General features: G+C 39.0%; 1 protein-coding gene across 1 annotated transcript in view; it reads left to right on the forward strand.

Annotated features, from left to right (window-relative positions):
- Positions 1-479: 479 nt before the first annotated feature.
- Positions 480-25,981, forward strand: part of TENM2 (teneurin transmembrane protein 2) — a 544,540-nt gene continuing 519,038 nt past the window's right edge. The window contains exon 1 of the mRNA XM_067304576.1: positions 480-754. Within this exon, the coding sequence (XP_067160677.1) occupies positions 529-754 (226 nt within the window). The 5' untranslated portion in view covers positions 480-528. The remainder of the gene's footprint in view (positions 755-25,981) is intronic.

The raw sequence follows: 25,981 nt of genomic DNA on the forward strand, positions 1-25,981 counted from the left end.
AGCAGTAAACTCCACTATGCAGCTCTCCTGCATGCTTCGTTCTTAATTGCAAGCCCTCCTGCAGGAGAAAAGGAAATAATTAAATCTCGTTTGAATCTGTTTCTCTTTGTACTGTTGCATAACAAGAGCAAATATTGTGCTGTCGGTTTCAGGTTGTTATCAGTGCTCATTCAACAATCAAAAGATAACAGTGGTTTTGTTTTATCGTTATTTTTAAACTCTTCAATAAGACGATAATTTAGATAAAACCTACTTCTCATATGGAACTTGATTTTCTCTTCTTTTCTTTTTTTTTTCTTTCTATTCAGGTCAATTATTTCAATTTAGAAGGATCCATAGTGTGGGCCTTTTCTCTCACCTCAATCTGTGCTGCATTGTTCTCCCCAGAGAAGCCGGGGAAAATAGAATAAAACAAGAGGTAATGGCAACATAGCTCACTTTTTGTTATCTTTTTGTGTTGTAGGTGACTGTGACTAAGCCCAAATATAAGAGTGGCTTTTCTGAAAGCGTCCTGCCTGACCCGGAAGAATGGATATAAAGGATCGCAGACACCGCTCGCTGACGAGGGGCCGGTGCGGGAAGGAGTGCCGCTACACCAGCTCGTCGCTGGACAGTGAGGACTGCCGCGTACCCACTCAGAAGTCCTACAGCTCCAGCGAGACCCTGAAAGCGTACGATCATGACACCAGGATGCACTATGGAAATCGAGTTTCTGACCTGGTTCACAGGGAGTCGGACGAATTTCCCAGGCAAGGTATGCTTCAAGTCAGAACTATTCTCTCTCTCAATAATCCCCAGTGGACAATCTCTGTGTTCGCTGTATAGCTGTGGTATGCTGGTGGTATAAGGAGTTTTATTGAAATAAGAAGAATGGATGCCATTTTGCCATTATTTTGAACTGGCAACTGTTTAGTGATACATTAGTAGATTCTTTCTCTTTCTGTTAATTTTAAGCTGAAATATTCTATTTTTTGATGCTGTCAGAATTCACTCTTAGTAAATGGGGCAAACCACGATCATCTCTTCAAAACATTTTAAACACACTTACGTGTTGTATCTTGGGGACAGTAAATATGCTAACTTTGTATTCATTTTTTTAGGTTTGTTTTAGAAATAATAATGGCATTTTCACTTCAGCTTCACTTTCTTTGGTAGAGTACCTGTATTGGAAAGATGCGTAAAACACTTATGGTAAAACACAATATGGTAAATATACAGTCATCACTAATCAGATACATGGCAATTACTTTCCTGTTCTTAACTGTTCTGCAATTGAAATACAGGAATGGCAATGCTGTTTTCTCTGGCTTCATTTTGTCACTGCTTGAAGTACTGCTTACTGCTCATGCTTGCTGCTTGCCCTTTATCTCACAAAAAGTGGAAGCAGGAAGCCCATCTAATTACTTTCATAATTGGCTATAATATGTTATCACACCACTGAGCTCCCAGAACTTGTATTTGAACTAACTTGCCTCTGTTAACCTGTAAGTAAGGCTTACAACTTCTTTTACAAAATACTGTTTGCTTTAAATACCTGTTAGATCCAAAGAATGAATGATCTAAACATTTTTAGTTGAAAATACTTCTTTTCTAACGGTGGTTTTGCATTTGCGGTGCATGCACACACACACATGCTTTTTACACTCATTCTGGTATTTGTTCTAATAAATCATAAGTTTGTATGGTGAAAGCATTAGTAAACACTGCTTCATACAACGAACAGTGTTTAATCCTCTGGTTAACTTAACCAAATGGTTTGCTTGATTAAATTGTCACTCAGTCTACAATTAGATTTGGTGGCTTTTAAAATAAGTTACTAGGCTTGCTTTCAGTTGAAAAATCAGGTATGTTTTATATAAAGTGATATTTAATAGGATATAAGTGGGTTTTGAGACACAAATGTAAAGCCTGTCTGTGCCCATCTCAGTGGAAGGTAAATTACCTAGTACAGTCTTAATTGCTACAATTCTGCTGTGCCCTGTGTCTGCCTGTTAATGGCATACGATTGTTTTCTACTCCACATCTCTAATATTGTGACTGCTCTGTTTTATGTGACTCAGGAAATTCTAGGAGATTATTCCACCCCTCTGTGGAGCTTATGCCATGAGCTCCTAAGTCTAATGAAAAGTTATTTTTTATACTTCATATTATTGCTAATATCATACAATCTGCTAAAAGCACTCTGCCAGCAATCAGTGTCTGTCTTCACCTTTAAGCCAAAATAGCTATTAATTAGCATCGTTAATTAATCCCTTGCTTAATCCCTTGTTTCTCTTGCATTCATTTACTGATGTTTTAAAGCGCTTGCCTTGTGCTTTGTCTACCAGACACCCAGTTTTCTTTCTCTGAGGCAATCTCCATCTTGTAGCGTGTCCCTTTGCTTATGTGTGTTCCCCTCGAGGGGACACGTCCCGCGGCAGGGAGATCATCAGCCCAGCTCCTGGAGCCGTTTCACGTGGGCTTGTTCAGCCTTTGTGTACAGGCGGCATCTAAATGTTTCTTTTCCCTAGCTGGATGATTGATGCTTCAGCTCAAGTGCCTCATTTTAGTGTCCCGGTCATCATTTGGCGTTTTGCGAGGGTGTTCTTTTCTCTTGATTGACAAGTGCTCATCCTCCTCCTCCTGCTCTCGCCGTGCGTTCGCATCGGCCCGCGTCGCCAAGGGCGGCCCAAGCTGGCGCTCGCTCCGTTGCAAGGCTCCCAAGAGCTTCCTGCTAGTGTCTTTGCTCTCTCTAGGTGAATAAAGTTTCTTTCATAGAACCGAAGCAAGTTTCTTTCTGTCGAATAATCCTAATAGTACCTCTTTATTTTCCTGCTTTAGTTAGTTAAAATAGATCTAGTTTAACACTTGGAGCATGTTCCTGCTTTGTGCATTAAATTTATATGGATAAAACAGGGTGGTTCTTAAAGCAGTTGAATACTGTTCATTACATCTTCTTGTGCGTGCACTTTCCAGCTGCAGACATCTAGGAATTTATACATGTAAATTAATTCTAAATTTGAGTGGGTGTTTTGATGGGATTAAATTCTGTAGGAAATAAACATCCTTAAAATAAATAGTCTGTAGAGTATGTTTTTTATTCTTCTACTACTACAGAAAAGATTCAAGTTGTTTTTTAAAGCAATCATAGATATTTTCCACAATATTTCATCTCTTCTGTTAGTGAAGCTGCATGCATTTGACTTGTTAAAAAATATCCATGTTTAATGAAGCAGGGTACTGAGACTGCACAAAGCATTTGTTTTGAGCTGTTGCCTGATCATATGATATTTGGGGTTGAAAACCTATTATGCACAAGACCAAGTTCTGCCACTTTAATTTTTATTTACGAAGGTTCCACAGTGAAGTACTTACCACAAAAACTATACTCGGAGCTCAAATCTAAAACAGATCTTCTAGCTTGGGTTTAGTATTTTGTTTTCCTGTTCTGATGGTCTTTCTCATTCTTTATGAACAGACAGATCTTTGAAATAGAAATGCCTCCCTAAGCTGGTGTGAATAAAGCATTTGTTAGGAAAATTGAATGCTGATGGAAGTTTACATCTGAATATATAGCCTAAAGTCTTTGCCATCAATTACGTGTTTTGAAATAAGGCTTTTGTGCTAATCCTTGGCAAATACGCCTACCAAAGAAAATACCTCTCTGTCCTAGATAACTACCTTCTGGTGCATTATTTGGAAGTGTTGGTATGAAGGAGTGAACAATGATATGAAGCAGCACTGCTTGTGCCAAGCTTTTACTACCATAATTTTATCTCCAATTTTTCCAAGTACTAAGATTCTCCTTTTAAAGTCTGTGGTTTTTGAGACCCCAGTAGTAGCTTTGTTCAGAGTAATTCAGTATGTGTGTAATAAAGTACACATAGTTTGCAAACACTGCATGGACTTGCGAACATTAGGTTTAGTATTTCTGTGTCAAACCCATTTTCTGATCATCCTCAAAGCAGGTTTTCAGATTCTTCCCTAAAATTACAGGTCCAATGCACACTTGAGCTAATAATTTTTATAAGTTTTTCCTTAATATAGATAGAAATATATTTGTAATTCAGTATGTGGACTGAATTGAAAAATTCAGTCCCTCAATTGATCTGAGAGAGTATCCTGACATTACAAGCTGTCATAAAAGGTGAGGAGTCTTTTCTGAATGCTGTATTCTAAGATGAATAGAAACTTTTCAGCTCTCTGCTGAGATATGTCAAAAGTTTGACAATAGTTCTGACACCTCTGAATATTTGGAATATTTTACAACCTTCTGGTAATGTGTGAATTTCTTTGTATGCCATGCATTTTTCCACCAAAGAGATCAAATCAGATTTGATTTTTATCATATTTTTTTAAGGGAAAAAAAAAACAACCTTCCTCCTGACTTCATTTGCTGATGCAGCATGGTGAAGGTAAGTCTCCTTGGCAGAAAAAAATCATGATTTTGGAAAACCATTCTTTAAAGAAGTTGCTTTCAAAAGGCATCTTTTTCATGTACACTTTGTAATCAAACTATATTTTAAAAAACACACTATATTGACTGGTTAGAGTTTGAAATGGGCTGCCAGCTGGGGTGGTTGCAAACCTTATTGTTCTGGAGTTCCTCACTTGGCATTTGTAGCTCACAGGTTTTGCCTTTCTGCTTGAGCCAAACTCCAGGCTTCAGCCAATGCAAAATTTATAACTCAATAGTTGTTATACTGAATTGACTACTTTCTCATTCGCAGGTCAGATCTAGTTTAGCCGTAAATCTCTGCTGTGAAAGATTAGAACAAATAGAGTACGTGTTTGAAGTTATTAAAAATAAGTGTAAAAAACACAGTTGTACTTAACTGGGCCCAACAGTCTTCTAAAATATTTTGCAGGATTTTACCACAGTTGACTGTATCGTTCTGTAGGTTGCCTAGCATCTCCTCTTGCACAGCGATATAATTTCAGTAAAGAGCAACAGCCATAGCTTTTCTGTGCATCAGCTCAAATGCCGGGGTTTTTTTTGTTTACACATTTAAGAACCTGTGCTTTTGTAGCCTGTTTGACACTATAAATAAGTTGATGGCAATTAGAAAAAAAATAGGATATAATGATAATGCCTAGAATAAATTTGTCGCTTAAAATTGTTCAGTATTTTTGTTACCATCAAAGAGAAAATTATGTTATTGGAGTGGGATCCTCAGGGGGGGGCACTGGGGAGTGTAATATGCTGTTTCTTCAAGTTGTGTTACTGTGCCAACTATTCATGGGGGGGGGGGGGGATACCCAAACTGCAAGCTAAAGATATCCCATATTAATGAGAGAGGAGGCATATGATGAAACCAGTTTGATGAATCTGTTCCACCCTGGAGCAGTTCTGACATCAGAGAAAAAAGCTTATTTCCATTCTTCTTGTTCTTCACATGATAAATGTGTCACCAAATAATTTACAGGGCAAATTGTAAGGACACGTGGCAGGAAGAGCAGTTCATGGGAATGGTTGTGAATTAAGGTCCACCTGGTGTCAGGTATTGCGAGTGCAGCAGGGACGACTGCGCTTTCGTGTAGGTGGGCTGGTTTCTGCTATGGCTTCTCAGGCGAGCTGGACTCCTGCCTCTTCTCTGATAGTCCCAATAGCACCCTGATGGGATTTTGGTCCTCTAGTCCTGTACATGAGCCTTGTTCCACTCTTAGCCTCAAATTAGCGTGTCCCTTCTGGATCCGACTGGTTTTCAGTAGTTTTAATTCTAACTTTTTTTTCCAGAACTTGTGACCTTTTACAAATGAAATGTTCTATGTAAATGTGGATAAAAGATGTTAAAGAAAACGCTGGCTTGCATTTTGTTTATAGTAGAAGCATGTCCTTTAGTTTTGCTTTGTCATGGCAAAGTTCTTGACTGGTGTTCTGGGATCTGCACCTTTTCAGTATAGCCGTACTCTATGTACGTAACCCAAACAAAATCAGAGGCGGGGGCAGGCAGCCGAGGCTTAAAGAGGAGGCCAGTAGCACGGCAGCAGATGCAGGCTAGCTTGGGCAGGCAAAAAGGCTTTGAGGCAAATTTCCTTTCATGACCTGCACACACCTGTCAGTTGTACTGCTGCTGAATCAAGATTCACTTTGGTTTTAATGGTTACCTATGAGTTATGCAATCCCAATGTAAAACATTTATCAAGGTGAGACAACTATTCAAAGCTCTTCTCTAGAAAGCAAGGCTTTAGTGAGAAATAAAGTTTTATATTTTAATGTGTACATCTTATAAAGCAAAGATGTTGAACAAAAACTCCCTCCTCTCCCTCCTCCCAGTCAAAAGATCGTATGGTTCCTATTGTTACGTGATTTAAAAAAAAACATGAAAGCACTTTTCATCTGAGTCTTTTTTTGGATTAATTGATATTTTATCATCTTGATGAATTAATTTCTATAGGCTTGCTTTCTAGCTCTTTGTACCGACGGTGTTGGTATTGTTAATGGAGCTATGTAGCAGCATTACAGAACCACCAAATAAATAAAAGAGCATACCTTTATAGCACCCTTCCCCAAGCGTGCTTTTAGGAAAGGAAAATGCAAGAAAGTCTAACCCAGTATCTGCCATGCCTCCTCACATGAGCTTTTAGAGCTTTAGAGCCTTTAGAGCTGTAACACTAAGATCTGCTGATCAATGGGAATTAAATTAGAACTGTGGGTATTTTGGATCTGAGTCACAACAGGCTAAAGAGGTTGGGGAGGAGATATTTTTGTAATACTGAAGATGGCTGAAATGGCTTTTCAGGAGAAGGTCATGGAACAGATTCTCAGTCCTTGGGGTGCTTCCAAGTACATACACGTAAATAGTTTTCTCCTGCACCACCGCCCCTCCCTGTTGAGCAGGAAACTCTGTGATGGTAGTTTAAATCAGCAGTTCTGAGAATCTCTTACTTTACATTTCCCTTTCTTTCCCCATCCATTCTCCTTTTTTGGTCCTTCACCATATGTCGTGACTTCATTTAGTGAATGTCGTTGGTGGCCCAGGTCTGATGAAACTAACCATTGAGCACTTAGCCTGTATTACGTGGAGCTGTTGAATTAAAGTGCAGCTCTTCCTCTGGTATCTGTTTCTCGAGTGGAGCCAGCTCCTAGGAGAGCATCTCGGCCACTATGAGCCCTTCTGTGAGAGTGCCAGCATGTAGCTATTGAATTACAGCGTATGCATTTCACTCCCGAGAACCAGGCAGTTCGGAGATGGCCTTTGCAATGCAGGGTGTCGAAGTATTTAGATTTCATTGCTATGTAAAGAATATTATATTCTTCTTTTTAAAATTAAGATATTTTAAATGAGAATGGTATGTACTGATACAAATTCTTGATGCATCCTACTAGGAGAAATGGCTAACTTCTGCACGTTCTGCAGACGTTCCGCACGCTCTTGGTTCTTGTTTTCAGAATGACGGGCACTTAAACAGAAGTGATTTTTTAGGGGATATACTTTGCCATCATACTTTCCATCAAGAGGAGTTCGGAAAGGAGACTGATTACTTCTGAATGTTCTTAAATTGATGAAAGGAGAAGATCCAGATGTCTTTATAACACATCTACTAGCATGAAAATCTCAGACTTAAAAAGCTTTTAAGGCTTGATTTGGGTTTGAGTTGGGCATTTTTGTCCCTGCTTCCTGAGTGTGCATCAGAAAAATAGTCTTTAGAAGTGATGTAGTCTAGAATTTCAATTAATGAGTTTTGTTTTATGTTTGTTCTAATTTTGTTTGTTACTTGTTTGTTCTGTAATTTTCCTCTATGTGTGTTTTTATGTTCTTTTGAGCTGTCTTTTACTACTGTTGGGGACCAAATTCTAGACTCAGCAGACCCCTGGTTGGCCCACAGTGGCAATTACTATGTTTATATTTGTTTTCTTATTCCTGTTTGGTTCTCCTGATGCGTCAAATAGATTATGCAATTTTTAGAAACCTTTCGAATGTTGGGATAAAACCAAAATACACACAGTTTACTTCTTAAGAAAAATTTAGGAAACTTGCAGAAAAATCCCCAAACTGTCTTACTTCCTTAGAGTACCATACATGAAAAAAAAAGAAAAGAAAATGGCAAGTAAGTATAACAATTAAGCATTCTTTTTCGATTTTCTCTGGAATCGAAGAGCTTAAAGCCAGAAGGACCATCACATACCTAAGTTGACCTCCTGTCCAGTAGCCCATTAATTTTCATCAGATTATTCCTATATTGAACCCAATAGTCTTTCTTTGAATGAAGCACATTTTAGAGTCTTAAAAACATCAATAGATGGAAAATCTGTTTTTTCTTTTGGTAGGTAGTTTTTGTGGGCAGTCAGCCTCCATGTTAAAACTAGATGCCATTTTGGAAACTGGCTTCTGTTGCCAGCCGTTAGGTCTACTTTTTCTGCTTCATTGAAGCACCCGTGATACCCAGTATTTTCTTCCTTACAAATTTACTTAGATGGTACAATTAAGCTAGTCTTCTTTGTGATGAGTTATATAGATAATACTCTTTAAGCATCTGCTTGTAAAGTATTATCTTAAATCATGAAATCAGATTTGTTGCTCTTTTCTAAGGCCTTTCCCATCTTTTAATTTTTCTCTAAAGCAAGCAGAATGTATAGTAGCAATCCATATATTCTTTAGTGACATCAGGTATTAAGACAGCAGTGCTTTCATACTACTTATGTGTTTATAAATTCAAAATTCGAATTAGCTCTTTCTGGTGGTAATGTGTTGCTGGTGAGCCGTTGGTGGATCAAGGCTCCTCATTTCTTTTCAGAATTTACATAACTGACTAGGCAAAATACCATGCAGATATTTTTATATAATGCTATTTTTTCATACAAGTGCTTAGCTGGAAGTGTCTTACAGTGAATACTGAAGTACATATCTGTGAATGTAGACCATATTGGAAACAGAGATTTACTGTCCCAAAGTGTAATGCTTACTCAGCCATCTGATGAGATTTGAGCACTAAACAGTTTGAGAGGGATACATAAAGCTGTTTTATTACAAGATGCTGTTATGAATTGTAGCAGCTTTCCTTATGGTATACTGCTGTTGCCAAACAAGTTACACGAGTATAAGCAGTTTTATTTGCAATTTCTTGCTTACATTTCCTTAGAATATTTGGGTTGTAGCTGTTTGTGATTCCTACTCATCCTCCGGTGGCAATCTCTACATCCTGTTTAATTCAAAATCAAACGATATCTTTTAAAACTATTTGCAGAAAGCCTCTTTGAGGCATGCTGTTTATTATATATGATACAGAGCGAGCCTCAGATATTTGTATGTGTATGTGATAGAACCTTGCTAAAATGGTTACAGAAAGCCAATATGGGAAAACGCAAGAGTACAGCTCTGTTTCATCTTAATGCAGTGAAAAAGGAAAGAAGAGGGTTTTTTTTTTATTTTTTTTTATTTTTGTTTTTTTAGATGAATTTGAGCAAGTCCAGGAAAAGGACAATGGAATACCTGCAGAAGGAAAAGTTATGGAAACTTCAGTAGTTAAGAACTTGTATTTTGAGGGCTGATTTCTAAGCTTTGGTCAAAAACTGGATGTTACAAACTGAATTTGACACTTGAAAATATCCCTGCATCAAATAATACTAAAAGCACTGCCTGTCTTTTTGCTTGTGATTGTGGTCCCTGAGCTATATATTTACCATCATGTTCTGTGATTGGTAGGTGGCTCAGTTTGCCCTGCTACCATCGAATGTCTTCCCACTGTATCGCAGTACTCGGATACTTGCATCAGGCAGATTACGGGAGGACAGCAGGGTCAGCATCAGCCCGCAGCTGCCTCCTCCGTGCGGTTTGTCCAGTGTAATTTTGGAAGTCCAGCCCAGGTCTTCTGTTGATGACGTCCGAGGTGCTGCTTGAGCTTAGAAACGGTGCGGGGAAGATGCTGCTGGTGTTGCCCCCGCTCTGTTGCTCGCGCCGGCACCTTTCTCCGAGCGGGGGCTCTTCGCCCAGGCCTGCGCCCTGCGCCCGGTGTCGCGAGCGCCGTTCCGCGGGGCCTGCGCACCGCCGTCGTGTTCCTTTTTACGTGATAGCGCAGTTATCGCTCCTGGCTCTGCCCGTGTAGGGTTGCTGTCGCCGTGTATCTTCTGTCCGCACGTCTATCGGATGTGCTAACACGGTACCCAGCACCTCGTGGGGATGTCAGGCGCCCGGCGGGTTGTGTGGAGAGCGACAGCTGGGTTCTTGGCCAGTGGCAATTCTGCCGGTTGTCAAATGAAAAGAAATGGTTAATCTTAAGAAAATGTAAACAGATATCCACCATGAGGATAGGGTTTTTTCCAGTATTGCCTGTGAAAAACGTAGAATATCATTTGATCAATTTTTGTGTAGAAACCAGCAAGCTGTGCGCTGGCTGCTTGCTAAGGATGTTTAAATTGGGATTGTATGAATTAGTGCTCAGTTACCCGATTACTCAGTTCAGTACAACTTTCTCAAATGCACTAATCACCTAAAAAAGTTTTTTATAAGTATTAAAGATTATCAGTGTTTTATGTTTTGTTAAGTAAGCAAAAGAGAGTGTCGAGTCTGATAATTTAGAAAAAAAAGAGGGGGGGCATCCTTGTAGAGCAAATTGCATAAAATTGCAAATGGCCCATTTTGAGGTAACCGGTCACACAGAGAATTCTAGCTCTTATGAATTACTAGTTAAATATTTTATAATGCATTCTAAACATGGCAGGTTAAGCTGATAATATTAAGCATTATTAATATTTCAAATTATTTTCTGTAGTTACAGAAGGGAAAAAATAAAAATAAAATAAAAACTTTCTAAGTAATCTTCTGCTTCACAGCAATATCCAATTGTCCATTGGAGTTTCTCAAACTAGACTTTTGAATGGTATTTGAAACAAAGCTAAAATGATTCTTAATTCCGAAGGAAAACTACTGTCTTCAATGGGAATTGTTCACAACGTTCCAAAAGTTTACTATACTGGTTATAATCTGGACATTGTTCGCGCTTCAATAATCTTACCAAATACGTGGGTTTTTTTCCCTGGTAATATTAGTCAAATGGCTGTTGGTTTGGGTTTCAGTTTCCAAGAAGTCTGCTGAAGTTGGTGCAGGCATATTCTGGCACTAATTTTAAAATAGCATGAGAGCGAGTAAAATTTTGTGTATGGATCAGCAACTAAATGTATGCTCTCATATTAGGTTTGCTTCTAAATTCTTATAAATACAAAAATAAAACTTGCACACGTTATTACCCATATCTGCTTGAAGCACTGAATTCCTAAAGTAGATTGTTAATAAAATGAGGGATGATATATCACAATTGTAATACTCTGTCTTCCAAAGTTAATGAAGGGTTATAATTTGTGTAATGAAAAATTAAAATAAGGTTAAAATGGTTTGTTATAATGCCTACAGATCTAGCAGCTTTCTAATTAAAAGAAATTTGAGGGATTTAGAAATATGTGGTGTACTGGTAATGAAGGACTAAATGACTACACTCGTATTTAGGATTGTTCTGAAGTGGAAGAGTCAACCATAACACAGCACAGAAAAATCAGATGTTATTTGCTCTCTGAAATCATTGTGTGCACAGCAGATTGTGGTTTTGGACATCTTCAGTACTTCAGTTATGTGATTCTCTCTTGTTGACTCATCGCAACAATCTCTCATCTATGCTTACCCATTTCTCTTCCATTTCTTATATAAATAAATGAACCTTTGTGCTTGTTTTTGCTATTGCCAAACTGTCACGAAGCTGTTGTTGCTGCGCGTTGGCTATTCTGCTGCAGCAAAGCGACACAGATGAGGTACTGATTCAGTGTATTATGATGTTTTTGGAAAAATCTGCTTCCCACAACTATTTGCCTTTTATACCTCGTATTGTGCAGATAAGGGTCTGCTTGGGTTTTGAGTTGACCCTCAAAGAAAATGTCGGCTTCCACGAGGCCGTTCAGCTTCAAACCCCACACGAGCTGTCGCAAAGCGTCTTTCCCGTTGCAGCATCGCGCTGAACATCCGCGCGATGATGTGACGTGTATAGGATACGCTGCAAGCTGTGAACCGGCTTTCTAGTCCCACCAGTGCTTAACCAGTTGGGCAACTGGGGAGGCTCCTTCACACGCAGGGAGGCTTTGAGAGCTCAACAACATAAAAAACTGAGGCAAGTACTGTAATGCTGTACTTGGCTGAACAGATTTCTTTATTCTCTGTAATCCAGAATGACTGTAATTGAGAGTATATTTGGAATAAGCAGGTTTTGTGGTTATCAGATATGTCAGTTTGGCTTTAATATACTCTAACTCTCTTAAACTGTTACTGCCTCACAGAATCCTCCGTCTTAAAACACATTAAATTCATCTTCTTCCCTCATTTTTTGGACAGCGTAACAATTTTATGCCTTGGTCCAAGTACATCCATCCCACAGGGGGCTGTTTTATGTGGTGGCCTTTCTGTAGGCAATCACGACGCTCGGCAGAACAGTCTTTGTTAACAAAATTCTAGTATTGTTTTAGTGTGGATTTTCTGTCCATCTGCATGTTTACTTATTTCTGCCGTTTGTAAAAATGTAATGGGGTTGACTTTATCTGATTTTTCTCCAGTATCTCTTTTACTGCTCAGGCTCTTAATATCCGGTTCAGGAAATGTCTAAAAAAAATTCTAGTAGTATGGTAGCCTCTCCTCTTACCTTACAGTTGTAATATTTATAAAATTCAAATTTTGGAATTTCAAAACACGATGATCATCTGTAGAACCAGATTGAATATCTATGCTTAGAAAGAACTTAAAATTAACAGAATGACTTGGTAGATTAAAGAAACATGAAATTAAGAGGCCATTTTCACAGTTGTAAAATAGTTGTAATATTGTTTAATAGGATTGATTTAATTACTGAATCTGAAATGTCATTTTACTCAACTGTTCTGGTATGGAGTAGTGGATTGTGAGAGCAGGCATTTAGTTTAGATTCAGATTTTTTCCCTGACAGTTACATTTTTTCTAATACATAGTGGTTTTAAAGGGTGTAAAAATATTTAGATTACCCCAGCATCATGATTTTTATATCCTCATTGTTTAAAATTAAGTTGGAGAGGGGGAAGTTGATACTCTTTTTCTCCCTCTTTTCTCTTTTTTATTGGAATTGTTTTATCTTCTAGATGACAGAGAAATTACAGCAGTTAGTGTATTTCTTGGGTTTAGGAAAGACCCATATACTTGCGTTCTCATCAGGAATGTGTGTTAGACAAATGACAAATGGCTCAAATTGCGAGAGGTTTGCATTAGATCCCCCTCAGGAGACTCAAGATAATGTTCTGGAATAGATAAAATACAGTTGCATATCAAAAGATACTGTTACCAACATGCATAGTACATTGCCACAAAACAAATAAATCAGGTCCCTGGCCATGTTTACAGTAATATTTTTCAAAATTGGGATTAAAACCTGTCTCTGGAGGTTATATGACCGTTTGGTAAGGAAGCAGATACTTCGTTATTTGGCAGCATCAGTGAATTTCAGACATGCAATTTTTTTTGTTTTTTATATACATACACACACACACACACACAGAGCCTAGTATGTTTAAAGCATACAATAAATCCAAGAGTATAATTTACTCAGAGCTATGCTGACACAATACACCTGAAAAAAAAAACCAAATCGTTCAGTCTGAGTTCATCTCATTCGTATGTAATGAGATGTTTAAATAAATAGCTCATTCATTGTTTGCTCATGTAAGAGAAATTCTCCCCCGTAGAGATCACATCTCTAAAAGGCCTTTATCACTTCAGCTTTCAAAACAGAGAGGGAAGTTGAGCTAAATCTCTGCACAAACTTTACCTTCTTACAGTCGTTCTATTAAAAGGCATTTTTCTGTTGACAGTAGCTCCAAGAAGCATATGTTCTGCTTTAATTCTGCATATGATCTGTGTAGCCACCAAAGAGAAGAAACAAAGGAAGTCTGCTAGGAGTTGGAGCAGCTGAAGTAACAAGTAGACCCTACTGCACAGGAGGGCAATGTTTGCATCCTTATCATTTAACTTGCTCGCTTTCCACTTAAGAACATCTTTATGCGGACTGTCTTAAAGTTCTGATGACTCTGGGTTGTAAATTAACGCACGGCATAATCTGAAATGCAGATGAGGGGAGAGAGGGCACTTGTGGAAAGTGGCTTCTTACTGTCAAGGACTCTGTTATGCTTGAAGTTTTATATTTCTGCTGAAATCTGTAGGTATTTTTGGATATGCAGGTGGTAGAGTGCGTCTGTCGCGTTTTCTAGTTCTTTTTTCTCTCAAGGAATTCTTTGCAGGAATCTTTAGATTCGTGGCAAAATATTTTGAATGCCTTGAAATATGTGGTTTTTCTTTTTTTTCCCCCACTTTCACCAACCAATTGCAGTATTTTCTCATGCTGGTTGTCCTCTCTTAAGGACATGTAACCTCTGTGGAATTGTATTGGAAATAAAGGCTTATGAAATCCCAGAAAAAACTTGCTCCTGAAGCTAAGTGGTGGTGGTGTCTTCAGTGTTGAAAAGGCAAGGTAAATGTTGCGATATGAGAATCAGTAAGGAAGATAGTTATCAAGATAAAGAGAAAATGGAAAAGGCTAGTCAGGAGCAGTGCTGAAAGAGGAATAAGGAAGAAAGGTATCAATGTGGACTTTAGGGTGCTCACTCTGGCCAGAAGAAGGAAGAGGAGAAAGCATTAACAGAATTTGTGGAAGTACCTCCTATTTGGAAAGTCTTATCAGCAAGGGTGGGGGGGAGAGGGGGGGAAGGCCATCCCAGAAAGAGAGAGAATTGGAAATATAGCTGAGCAGAATAACCTGGAAGGAGGTAAAAAGATAAAGGATGTATAAGATGGTATCAAGTGACCTTGCTGTGCACAATTTGGGAGAGTCAGCTGGTGGTGGTGATAGAGGCTTAGGTTCTGCTTCTTGCCTAAATAGTAGAATTGCTATGGACAAAATTAGAATAAAAATAGAGGAAGCCAACAGCATGGCTGTAGATGGAAGCAGTACCTTGAAGGGCATCAGGTCATCACACATATACTTTCATCAGCATGGGCAAATACTATTTACTTTGCTTTTGCCTTTAAGGACAGCTGCCAGCCAGCTTCTGGGGGAACAGGCAATCTCAGCAGGTGGGGAGGATTTCATGAGCAGCAGAGGATGGGCACAGGCTCTGGAGGGTATACCGTTTTCTTCTCATTACCCTCTCAGGAGACGGCTCTCAGCTGCTTGCATCCCTTAGGCTGTTGCTGCTCAAAAGAGAAGGGAATGAAAGGAGCCGGGGAGAGCGGTGGGGGCTTCGGCATGGTTAGCTGTGCAGCTCTTTGGGAGGGCAGTGAGAGGGGCCAGTGAAGGGCAACGGGAAGCAGGTTGAAGTACAGGGTAGGCCAGGGCAGCATCCAGGCAGAGCAGAAGGTGCTGAGCAGGGTATGCCAGCTTGACTGCTGGGGCAGGGAAGGTTGGGCCTGGAGGTTGGAGTGGATTTAATGTGGGAACTCTGGGATGGGAGCAGCTGGGGAGACAGGAACTGAGGTGGAAGGAGCATGAAGCGAAGGCAGCTGAAACTTGAAGGACAGATTGCAGGTCACTGCAAGTACCCTTCTAGCTGTGCACGGGTAACTAGAACCTCAGTTTGACAGTCCTTCTTCTATAACCCCTATCTCCCTCATGTTCCTGTTGAGGCTTCCTCTTCTGTTAACTGAAATGCGATGGCTCTACACTCATATGCTTAAATTTGGGAAAGCGGAGGTTGGATACTCAGCAGCCTGAGGAGTGTTATCTGATGATGCAAGGAGAAGAGCAGGATGGAGGAGTTTGTTCCTGGAAGTCTCCATGGAGCAGTCCCAGAAGAGGTTGTGAGTGGTAGCGGCAGATATCGAGGGTATTATTCTTCAGCTTGCAAGTTTCTACTTTAATAAAAGCTAATGAGCTTTTTCAAATGATCTTGCTGCCACTTCACTTAAATGACCATTTGTTTTTCGCATTCATTTGGAAAAAAACAGTGCAAAATGCCTTCCATAAGACCTGAAGAAATTTTATTCTGGTACAGAGCCTTTTTATAAACTCGTGAGACTTCAGTGGCATCTGCTAAGCAGTAGCTGAATTACAACTATAAATACTATCTCAGCTCCAGAGAGGAAAAACTCTCAAATTCATATTGCCATATAGTAGTTATGTAATATTTCAAAACCACAGACTGACTGAAGGAAAAAGCAATGGTGTAACTGGGACTCGGAAACACAGCGAAAGCCAAGTCCCTGTCTATATGGGATACCTAACGTGCAAGATTGCAGAGTAACCGAACATTGTTTGTGCAATCATCGCAGTACAATTTAGTTTTTAGCTAACAGTCTTTACCTGTAAGCACGAGAGTGCCCTTATAAAGGGGACGAGAGAAATGAGAAGCAAGTACGAGCCAACACCTTGCCCAGAGTCACCAGCCAGCCCAATGAAGCGCCCTGAGCAGTCTCCCCACGTGAACGCGGTCTGCCTTGAGGTGGACCGTGGCCAGACGGTCGCTGCTGGCGTCTCGGAAGGCACTTCTGCCAAGCTCAGAAAAAAGCTTCCCTTATTAACTGCAAATTAATTAGATCAGTAAATAGGAATGCACAGGAGATGAGCAGAATCAAGCGTTCCACTAGCGCTGTGTGTTTTTCCAGTTTTTGTCAACACATAACACATTAATATTACAGAAAACATAGAAATTAAACAAAATGTCAAAATATTATAAAGTAGATGTGTTGATTTCACCTTCCAGGTCATTTTATGTTTATTTTATAGGATAGATTAAAGCTAAAAATGGTAGGCTAATAAGCTGCCCACTGAAATGCCAGTAGATGAAAACGCTCTGAACTTTGAGGTTGATCTGCTGAAGCTGCTGGTTGGCGGGGTGACGATGGGAAGCCCCGCTCCTGGTTTTCACAGCTGGGGGAAGTTGCAGCGCCTCTTGCCAACAGCTGAAAAGAGTGTGATGCTCATATTACTTTGAGAATTTTTCATCTGTTGTCCAGAACGAATCGTAATGAAACTTTCAAAAGCACTTTGGATCAAAAATAAATTGGAGACTGGGAAAGGAAAACTGGTGTAAATAGAAGATGGTAAAAGAATTAGTAATTGAACTGATATAGATCTTTATATCTAATATTTTGGCCCTTTGTTGTATGAACCTCAAAAGTAAGTTCACACTATTTTAATGTACTTTGTGCTCTGGGAACAGCCTGTTTGTTAGCAGGAGTTCAGGTAAGGATTTCCGTGCCTGCCTGGCATTCTTTACAGAATTTAGACTTTTGATTAACAATTGAAATTTCCAAGTGCATTTAAAAGCATGGCATAAATTCACATATACTGATGAGCAACCTAATTTTATGAGATAGCTGTTAGGAGGGGAATATTGGACTGGTCAATGGCCAACTTCTTAAAAACAAAAAAACAAAAACCAAAAAAACAAAAAAAACAAACAAGAAAAGAAACAGATGTGAATTATGAGAGCATTATTTTACCATTCTTTATAATTTCACATGAGCTATGGGTCACAAATTTACCAAACTTATAATTTTGTCATAACAGCAGCATTATCATCATGTACTTTCAACCATCGTTATCTCATCCCTCTAATAAAAGTTGTGCTATGCTATGTTGATAATTAAAATACTGCAATATGGATATTTTATGCTGAGACCAAAGGAGAGGGCTGACTGAAGACAGTGAGGTACCAGAGCTCGTTGGAGGCGTCGGGAGCGTGGGGTGCGTCGGTGAGCGCCCTGCTCGCGTTGGGGCAGGGCTGCGGGCAGCAGGCAGCGTCTCCGCAGGCCTCCGTGCGTGTTGGTTCTCTCTGGCTGCGATACCCTGTTTCCTCACATGAACTTTTTCCACAGATACGTTTGCCATGACTGTGAGTCAGCTCAGGGAGACCACCGCTGAGCTTGAAGTTCAGCAGTGGCTGCAGTAGGCAGAATTGCGCCAGGGAGGCTGTTTGTTTGTCTTCTTTTGTTTTTAACTATTAATAATTAATATCTACATTATATCTGATTTCACTGTAAGAAGCATCCATTGTAATCTTTACAGCTTTTATCATAAAACTACTAATATTCACTTAAAATGATTGCGATTGGCCACCACTATTTTTGATGTATGTGATTACACGGTTGGTTTTACTCGTCTCGTGCCTTGGGGCTGCCTACGTAGCCACTGTCGTCGTGCGCAGGGAAGTGCCGTGTCAGTGGGACTGCCATATGCTAAGCTTCGTAGTATTTTATTCTCCTATGTGGTGTACAAGCATTTAAAATGTACTAATAATGGAACTTTTTTTATAGATATGTTAGATTTAGATGGCATTTTTCTCTGAATTAGTGCTGTTATGTGCTAAGAGTAATTTTTTCAACTGCAGTTCCCCAGAGTGCTGTATTTAGAAGCACCAAAATGCATTCATATCATACTTTTATTTATATAGTCATATTTATTATTTATTTTGTATTGACATCATTTTTACCTTTGGGAAACAAATACAGTACTTTTGACAATGAACATTTACTTATTTAGGATGTAAAACTTGCTTTCAGAGCTTTTTGATTAGAAAGGAAGAAAAACGAACTGATTAGATGAACCATAAAATTATTCAGTACTCATTTTATTAACCAGTAGATGATCCAGGGCACTTTAAGGTATGATTCTTTCTTCTTTTTTAACAGGCCTCTGAATGCTAATGAACTTGTCTTGATATGCATGTTAATTTGTTGTGAAGGGTAGTAAATGAGGAGAGTTACACAAGATTTAAAGTCCAAAAAAGCTTAAAATGCATTCACTTCATCTTTTATGTAGCTGAAAATGATATAAATTGGGAGATGGCAAAGACTGAGTTGTGTGCTTAAGAGTGAAAAATGTATACATTTTAAGTGCATCGTAATTTTTTCCCAAAGAGAACAAAAGCATAGATTATATATGTCATCCTGATGCACTAAATCCTATTTAAATAATTATGAGATGTTTGGATTTTTTAATTTTTTTGTCTTACTCCAGCTCTCCTATTATACCATTGGGATAAATTATGTTGGTTTCATTCCCATTTTACAGAGAAAGCACACGAGAGAAAGATTAAGTGAGTTGCTTAGGGGCATGAATAACATTGTGAGCAGAAAAAGGGAAAAAAAAGATATTTTTGCACTTAGATTAGTAATCCATTTTTATTTATGTTAGCTAATATTTGCACTGTTGTTTTTTTTCCTGGCTGATCTGTTGTCCGTGTAGCATGCATTCTTAACTAATCGAAAATTATTTTGATTCTAAGCAAACTTTTCTGATTAGTGAAACTTCAAGCCATCCATCACAAGGGAGAATTTCACTTCAGTTAATTCCATGTGTCTCGCCTTCATCTAATTTTCTGGTGTTGCTAGCAAATACATATTGGCTTTATCCATCACAGAAATGTAATAATCATTTAGAAAAATAAAGCTTAGAGTGCTTTATTTGTTGTTACAAAATAGAATTTAAAAATATGAAGGTGAAGTCAAAGACGTGCTTTTACTGGGTTTTATTAACATAGGAATTACTCATGTTCAAGCAGTTTGACAGCTTTATTAATGTAATTTATTTAATAAAGAAATCTGACACTGCTGGATTGGGGAGACGAAGAGTAGTCGAGGATGGGAAAGGTGGGCTCAAAGGGACATAACTGTGGAGCCTGAGTGGGGCCTCTCTAACCTGGAATTCCAGCAGGAGAGCGGTAAAATTATAGGAAAGGGAAATTACTGGCAGAATGGAAGAAAAAAAATCAGAATTCGCCAGAATTTGGGGGGAAAGTCTTGACCTGACATAGAAGCAGGAATAAGACCTCAGAGGTCAGGGACAGCAGTGTCTTTCATTGTGAATCAAAGTTAATTTTGACTCCTCATAAAACACAGATAGTGCTGGACTCTTGCCTTCCTGGTTAAACCTATTGTTAGCTATGCAGGGTCCCTTTCTGCGTGGGATTTTAAATGCAGGTTCAGCACGGTCTCCAGGGCAGTGATAGTCCATTCCTCAGCCGTGTCGCGTAGTGCCAGGAGGCCCCGTCGCCAGCCAGCTTCCCGCTGGGCACCGGCGCCGGGCAGACACGGCCGCTGAGCTGGGCGCGGGTGCCCTGCTAGGGCTGGGGAGAAAAAACAGCGTTAACGTGGCTTGGATGTGGCCCCGACACGTTTTTTCGGAAATTCTGCCTTTGCAAGCCCTAGCACAAATATCCACGCCAACCTCTTGGTCTAAATCTGAAAGCTTTTTGTTATTCTAGTGGATGAGTGTTTTTGTGGTTGGAGTGCAGAAGAAAAACTATATTTCAGGTCTACTGCTGAGGTCACCTGGGTCTTTGCAATGCCGGCGTTGATAGCGAGTTAGACTGCTGGTGCTAGTGTAATTTGAAGTCCCAAGTGCTGCTGCTTTCAAATTTGTAAAGCATCTTTTTGGAGCTGTTCACTGGAACCTTCAGATTTCCACCCACTCAGACATCCTCCATGTAAAATTTCTAAAATACCAAGTCATCAGGAACTGAAAGCAAACAAGCATAGAAGTTGTTAATTTATTTTAACTGGATAACCTTGCTAAAACCTTATAGACAGAACCAAGTAAATACTGTAAGCTTATTTTAAGTTACAACAAGACTTTGAAAAAAAAAACCATGTGTGGGAATTTGTGTATGCGTTTATATAGATGTGTGTGAGTATTCTTAAATATATTTGTTGAGGAGCTGTGTATGTTTAGAGTTGAGGAAAGTGTGCTCTTTCACTGTTATCCCCAGCATCTATTTTGTACAGATGTAATTCATAAGTAGCTGAACCTAACTACTCCGGATATTCAGATTAGCTGGACCTTGTTGTTTGCAAGTACAATGTAAGTGGTATCTTATTCCAGAAATAATGGAAATTGTTGTGAATTTTGAAAAGTGAAAATGGGTACAATGGCTACTAAAATGTAAGCTGTAAAACGCACTGTAAATCTCAGAAAAGGCAGGTAATTGAGAAGATACAGGAAATATTTTCATGACAACATCATTTATTTATTTTCTTGATTTCTTTTTTCTTTATTTTCATGAGAATTTTATTTCTTTTTAGAATAGTGTGCCTGTATGGAGCCATCTCTCCACTTTGCAATTGAAGGACACATGAGTGAATAATTTTTTAATTTTATGTACTTAGTGTTTAGCAAAAAAATGAAATATCTAAGACTTCCAAACTGAGCTGTTCAGGTTATTCCATCCTTCTAACCAATGTAATTCTTGTATTGCAGTTCTTCTAAAAACCTGAAACAAGATTGTTTTATAATCTTCTGAAATTCAGGGAGCACCGTTGCTGTCAAAAATGAATACTCCTTTTAGGGAATTGCCCAGCAACATTATTCTTGTTTTAAAACAGAGGCCACATGCAGAGTTTGAGTTCTAGTTGTGCTTTGGCCAATAGTCCCGCCAAGTTTTCAGGCAAGCTCATTTAAGAGCTCTGTTTTCCTGTCTGTAACGTGGCGGGTAAAGGTATGAGCCTCTTCCACAGCTCACCTCTGTGTGCTACTGTCTTATAATTGCAAAGCACGATATAGCTTAAATGGGGCAGTACTAAATATACATGTAGAGCTTATGTGTGTGGCTGGCCAGCCTCCTCTATCCATGGAGAACAGGAGTGCCTCTGTCCACCCATTCCTAATGAGATAGCAAGAAAATCTCAGTTACCCTCAGGTAGCTGTAAAATGCAGGATAAAGTGTTTAGAATTCATGGAATTTTAGAAAAATGTATGCAAAGTAGTATTTTAAATTCCGGATGATTTTAAATGTGCATGGTTAAACAAAATGATCCCATTCATACATAATCATAGTAACTTAAAAATCTGTTCATAAAAGTTGAAATGTTTTATGTGGAGACAACGCTAGTAATTATTAGTGCATCTAAGAAGATTAAACTGTAGGTATAGCAAAATGAAGACACTGAGAAAAACAGATCATAGCAGTGTGTAAAAATAGTAGTTAAGCTGCATTCATTTGCTTTGTGGACACTGTTACTCAGAATTTCAGTGACCTTACTTCAGCCTCATTAACTGATTTTTTGGAAGCCCCTACATTGAATTAAAGCTATTTTATCTCTACAAATGAAAGTTCATGTAGATATATTTATTAATTTAACTAGTCTACTTTAAATATTCATCTTAATAATTCTGGGTTTGTGCAGATAAATTGTTATTCCACCACATTTAAATAGATCAGCCCTGTTTAAATCATTCAGTTTTGCACAGACTTTGGCTAGCTGACGTTTTATTTTAAGGTAGCAGTGCAACATACACAACAGAGGAAGTTAAAACTCTTGTTCCCGTGTCAAAGTCACGGCTGTAAATGATGTTATCCAAAGTTCAGTCGATACCGCAGAGTGAGAGGGGTGAATGTTTTGTTCAGAAGCTTTCAAATATTAATGAGGTATATCTTCTGAATAAAAATAAATGGCCTATATAAAAAAATAAATGGCACTGTTCTATTAAGAGTAAGTGATCTGACCTATTTTGTTAGGTATTTGATGATAATTTTTTTTCTGTTCATAACAGACTTAGCAAAAAACAAAAAACCCTAAACCAGAGTCCTCTGTCATGCCCTTCACATTGTAATTTACCATTAGTTTCTGGTCTAGTCTGAAAAAAAGCTGGTTATCGTCTCAGTTTGGAGGTACCATTAACAAATTCAGGTCCAAGGGTCACTATCTATTTTCCATTCGTGCACACGAAGCAGAAGGAATGAGGCAAATGGGTTCCTCTCCGGATCCCGTCCCGCAGTACCTTGATCTTGTGCGTCTCATGCTTCGCGGCTCCTCGCGGCCGGCAGCCGCCTTCCCCCGCCGCGACGCGGCATTGCGGTGCGGGGGCGGCCGGGGGGCTCTCCTAATCCGCGCTCTCCTTTTCTGTTTTGAACCATACTCTTCATGTCATGTTTAAATGGTATGTTGTGGATCATTACTTGTGTTTTCTGATGAACCGGGCCAGTAGTCTGGAATTATTCAGCTGCTTTTTTCAGTCCTTCCTATGCTGAAATTGTACCTGATTTGTGCTTACGGTTTTCTGATGGACAGGGCTAGGACGATTTCAGTCCTAATGATGAATGCGATCTAGCTGTTCACAAAATGATAATTTGCACAATATGCTGCTTTTAAAATCTAGGTGTAGCATGTGTTGCCAGTTAGGAAGTTAACCTAATTGTGTCCTTTCAGTAAATGGTTAATCTGAGTAAAAATTAATCTAATAGATTCCTTTTTTTTTTCTTTTTTCTTTTCCTTTTTTCCATGCTGGGATTTATTTTAATTCCGAAACAGGAGTGAAAGTTTGCACAGCGCTTGGTAAATTTGCTCCCCACCCGGAGAGGATGGCAGACAGCGACAACGTGCTTTCCGTGCGTTGCGGCTGGGCTGCTGCCTGCGGTCTCCTCGCAGAGCAGACGCTGCCGTGCGTTATTTGGGGGGTTGAATTTCAGGATTCAAATCGGATAGACGTGGCTTGAGTTTTTTTGTATGGATGTAATTCACAAGGTTGAGTCCCCATAAACTTCTATTAAATTGCAAAGTCTTTTTTCATATATGCTGATGCTTAGAGCATTCCTAGCCCTCTTTTTTAATATTTGGAAAATGTTTGGGGAGAAAAAAACATAAGTTGTCACTGATGGAGCAATGGCAGACAAGAGGATTTTGTCTTCCTGCTTATTCACCTCCTTTTTCCTTTTCCTGGCCAGCAGATCAGTCAGAGGGTCCATGAGCAGAAGGCTCCTGCCGGCCTGAGCGCAGGCTGCGGCTCCGTGGCAGGAGGGTGCTGTGGAATTTATGAAGGGAGCCTGCAAACGTGGCTCCACGAGTGATGCAAAACAAGGGGGAAAAGAACTTACACAACAAATGCCTCTCCATAGGTAATGGAAAATAAGTGGGTTTTATAAGAAATATTCCATTACTGACTAGCAATCTTCCTTAACAAAATGACAGCTTAAGGAGGACATTTTTTGACTCTTTGAAAACGAGCCTTGTACTGTCATTGGTACTGCTCACTGAACTGCAGTTCCCAGTGCTCGTTTCCTAATACGATTTTACTCAGGAAAGAAATATAGTTAGCTATACTTAGTTGATTTAATGGACTAAAATAGATGTCATGCTCTTTAATTTGATTGTGTTACCAGGGTTTACCTATAGTTATGCTAGAAAAGACAATTAAAATCTTTAATAATTTCATCCTGAAGAAATCTCTACTAATGAAGCTTAACTAGTAAACACTTAACAAGCAGGGTGCTGCTGCTGTCCTTTTACTGCTTTTGATTTAATAATCTAATAAATGTATTCATTTAAGTGAACCATTTTCCTTCTCATAGTGAATTTAGCTATAGATTGTTACTCACAAAAATAAGAATCATACAAATTATGAAGATTTAAAATTTTGCCTCCAACTTTTTTTTTTTTTTTTTTTTTTTTTTTTTTTTTTTTTTTTTTTGGACTGAAGGTAATATTCTGGTTGCCTGGCTTTATAACTTAAGTAAGACATATAATACTCCAGATAGGCCATATTGACTGTAGCTATATCATGTAAATGAGATGAGGGAATTTTACCCCTTTATGCTTGTTCTTTTACAATACCTTTAAAAGTCTTTTAACAGGAATACAGAATGGATTTATTCTCTTAAGAAATTATTTGCTGCATATTCTCTTTGGCCTTTCTTTTCGCAGAATATTCTCCCCTGTGCTTTTTCATATTTAGGACAGGTTTGAGTTTGAAGTAGAAGCCTAAAGTTTTCTCTGTCGAATTGCTGTCATCTGTTAATTTTTATGGTTTGTTTGTGCTCTCCATAGGAAAACCGAATTTGCTGGTGCATACATTGGCTGTGTCGGAAGTGCAGTTACATTTTAAAGTGATGTCTAGTCCCTGTAATATTTTTTATATCAGTGTCAATGTATTTGGAAGACTGAGTCTCTGTAAGGTTGAAAAGAGTCACTCTAGGAAATAAAAATAAATTGTATGTAAGAAGTTTGCAAAGGGAAGCTTCCGTGCGTGGCGAAGGCTGTTACAGGCGTACCGAGGGGAGGAGAGGAGCTGTTTAATACCGACTCTTCCTGCAGCCTCCCAATTTATTCATGCAGTGGACCTTGCAAGCCCAATCCGCGGATGCGATTTTCTGCTCCTTACTGAATAAAATGCCAGTGCTGGATCCTGAGCGTAAAGATTAATTAGTTGGCAAGTGTTAAAGGTCTGGTAAAGCCATTAAGGCGTACGTCCACAGAGACAAATAGGGACTATAAAGCATTGCGTTTGAAACCTAATTTTGTGTGTATGTTTTTCTTTAATAATAATGAGAGTAGTAGTAACTATACTCTTTCAGCCCAAAAGCTCTCGAAGGACTAAATACGCAGTACAACACACACTGTGTGAGAAGGATCCTGTTTTCTGTCATTGAAACGCGGTCGTCTTGGAGGTCTAGCTAGTTATCGTTGAGCATTGAGCAGGCGTAACTGTGCATTTTAGGTCATCAAAGTAAGCAGTGTTTTGTCCAAAAATATATATAATCTCCTGAGTTGAAGGTGTTGGAGTAGATATATGACACTTCCTTGAAAATGGTAGCCAAAGTAGTGCATGCCAGTTACGCACTTTTGCCTTTTTAATTCTGACTTCCTATTTTTCCAGTTGGTTGCCTGCTTTCAAGTAATCTCTGAAATACAACGTTGTTGATTGTTTCACTATTCATTAGAAACTTTTAGCTAACTTCATAATTTTTAGGTAATTTAGATAATGCCATAAATGGGAAGAATTCCTTGTACATATGAGCATATGCATTTCAAATTGTTGTAGATTTGAAAGTATTCTTGCTCCTTTCTCTGGATGAAGCTGCAGCTATTCCATGTGTACTTGAAAACGATCATTTAAAATGTCCGCCTTACCACGAGCTTTAGAAGTGGAGGACTCTTTGTTACTGCAGTTTGCAGACTTCTGTGGGGTTTTGTGGCATCCTTGTGTATTTTCTTGAAAGCTGGTGAAGCTTAAGGCAATTCAGATTAACGAACTAGCATATATCGTGTCTCTCTTAGTAATAGCTATTCCA

This window comes from Apteryx mantelli, chromosome 14 (assembly GCF_036417845.1).
Source record: "Apteryx mantelli isolate bAptMan1 chromosome 14, bAptMan1.hap1, whole genome shotgun sequence".
In the NCBI taxonomy this organism is placed as follows: Eukaryota; Metazoa; Chordata; class Aves; order Apterygiformes; family Apterygidae; genus Apteryx; species Apteryx mantelli.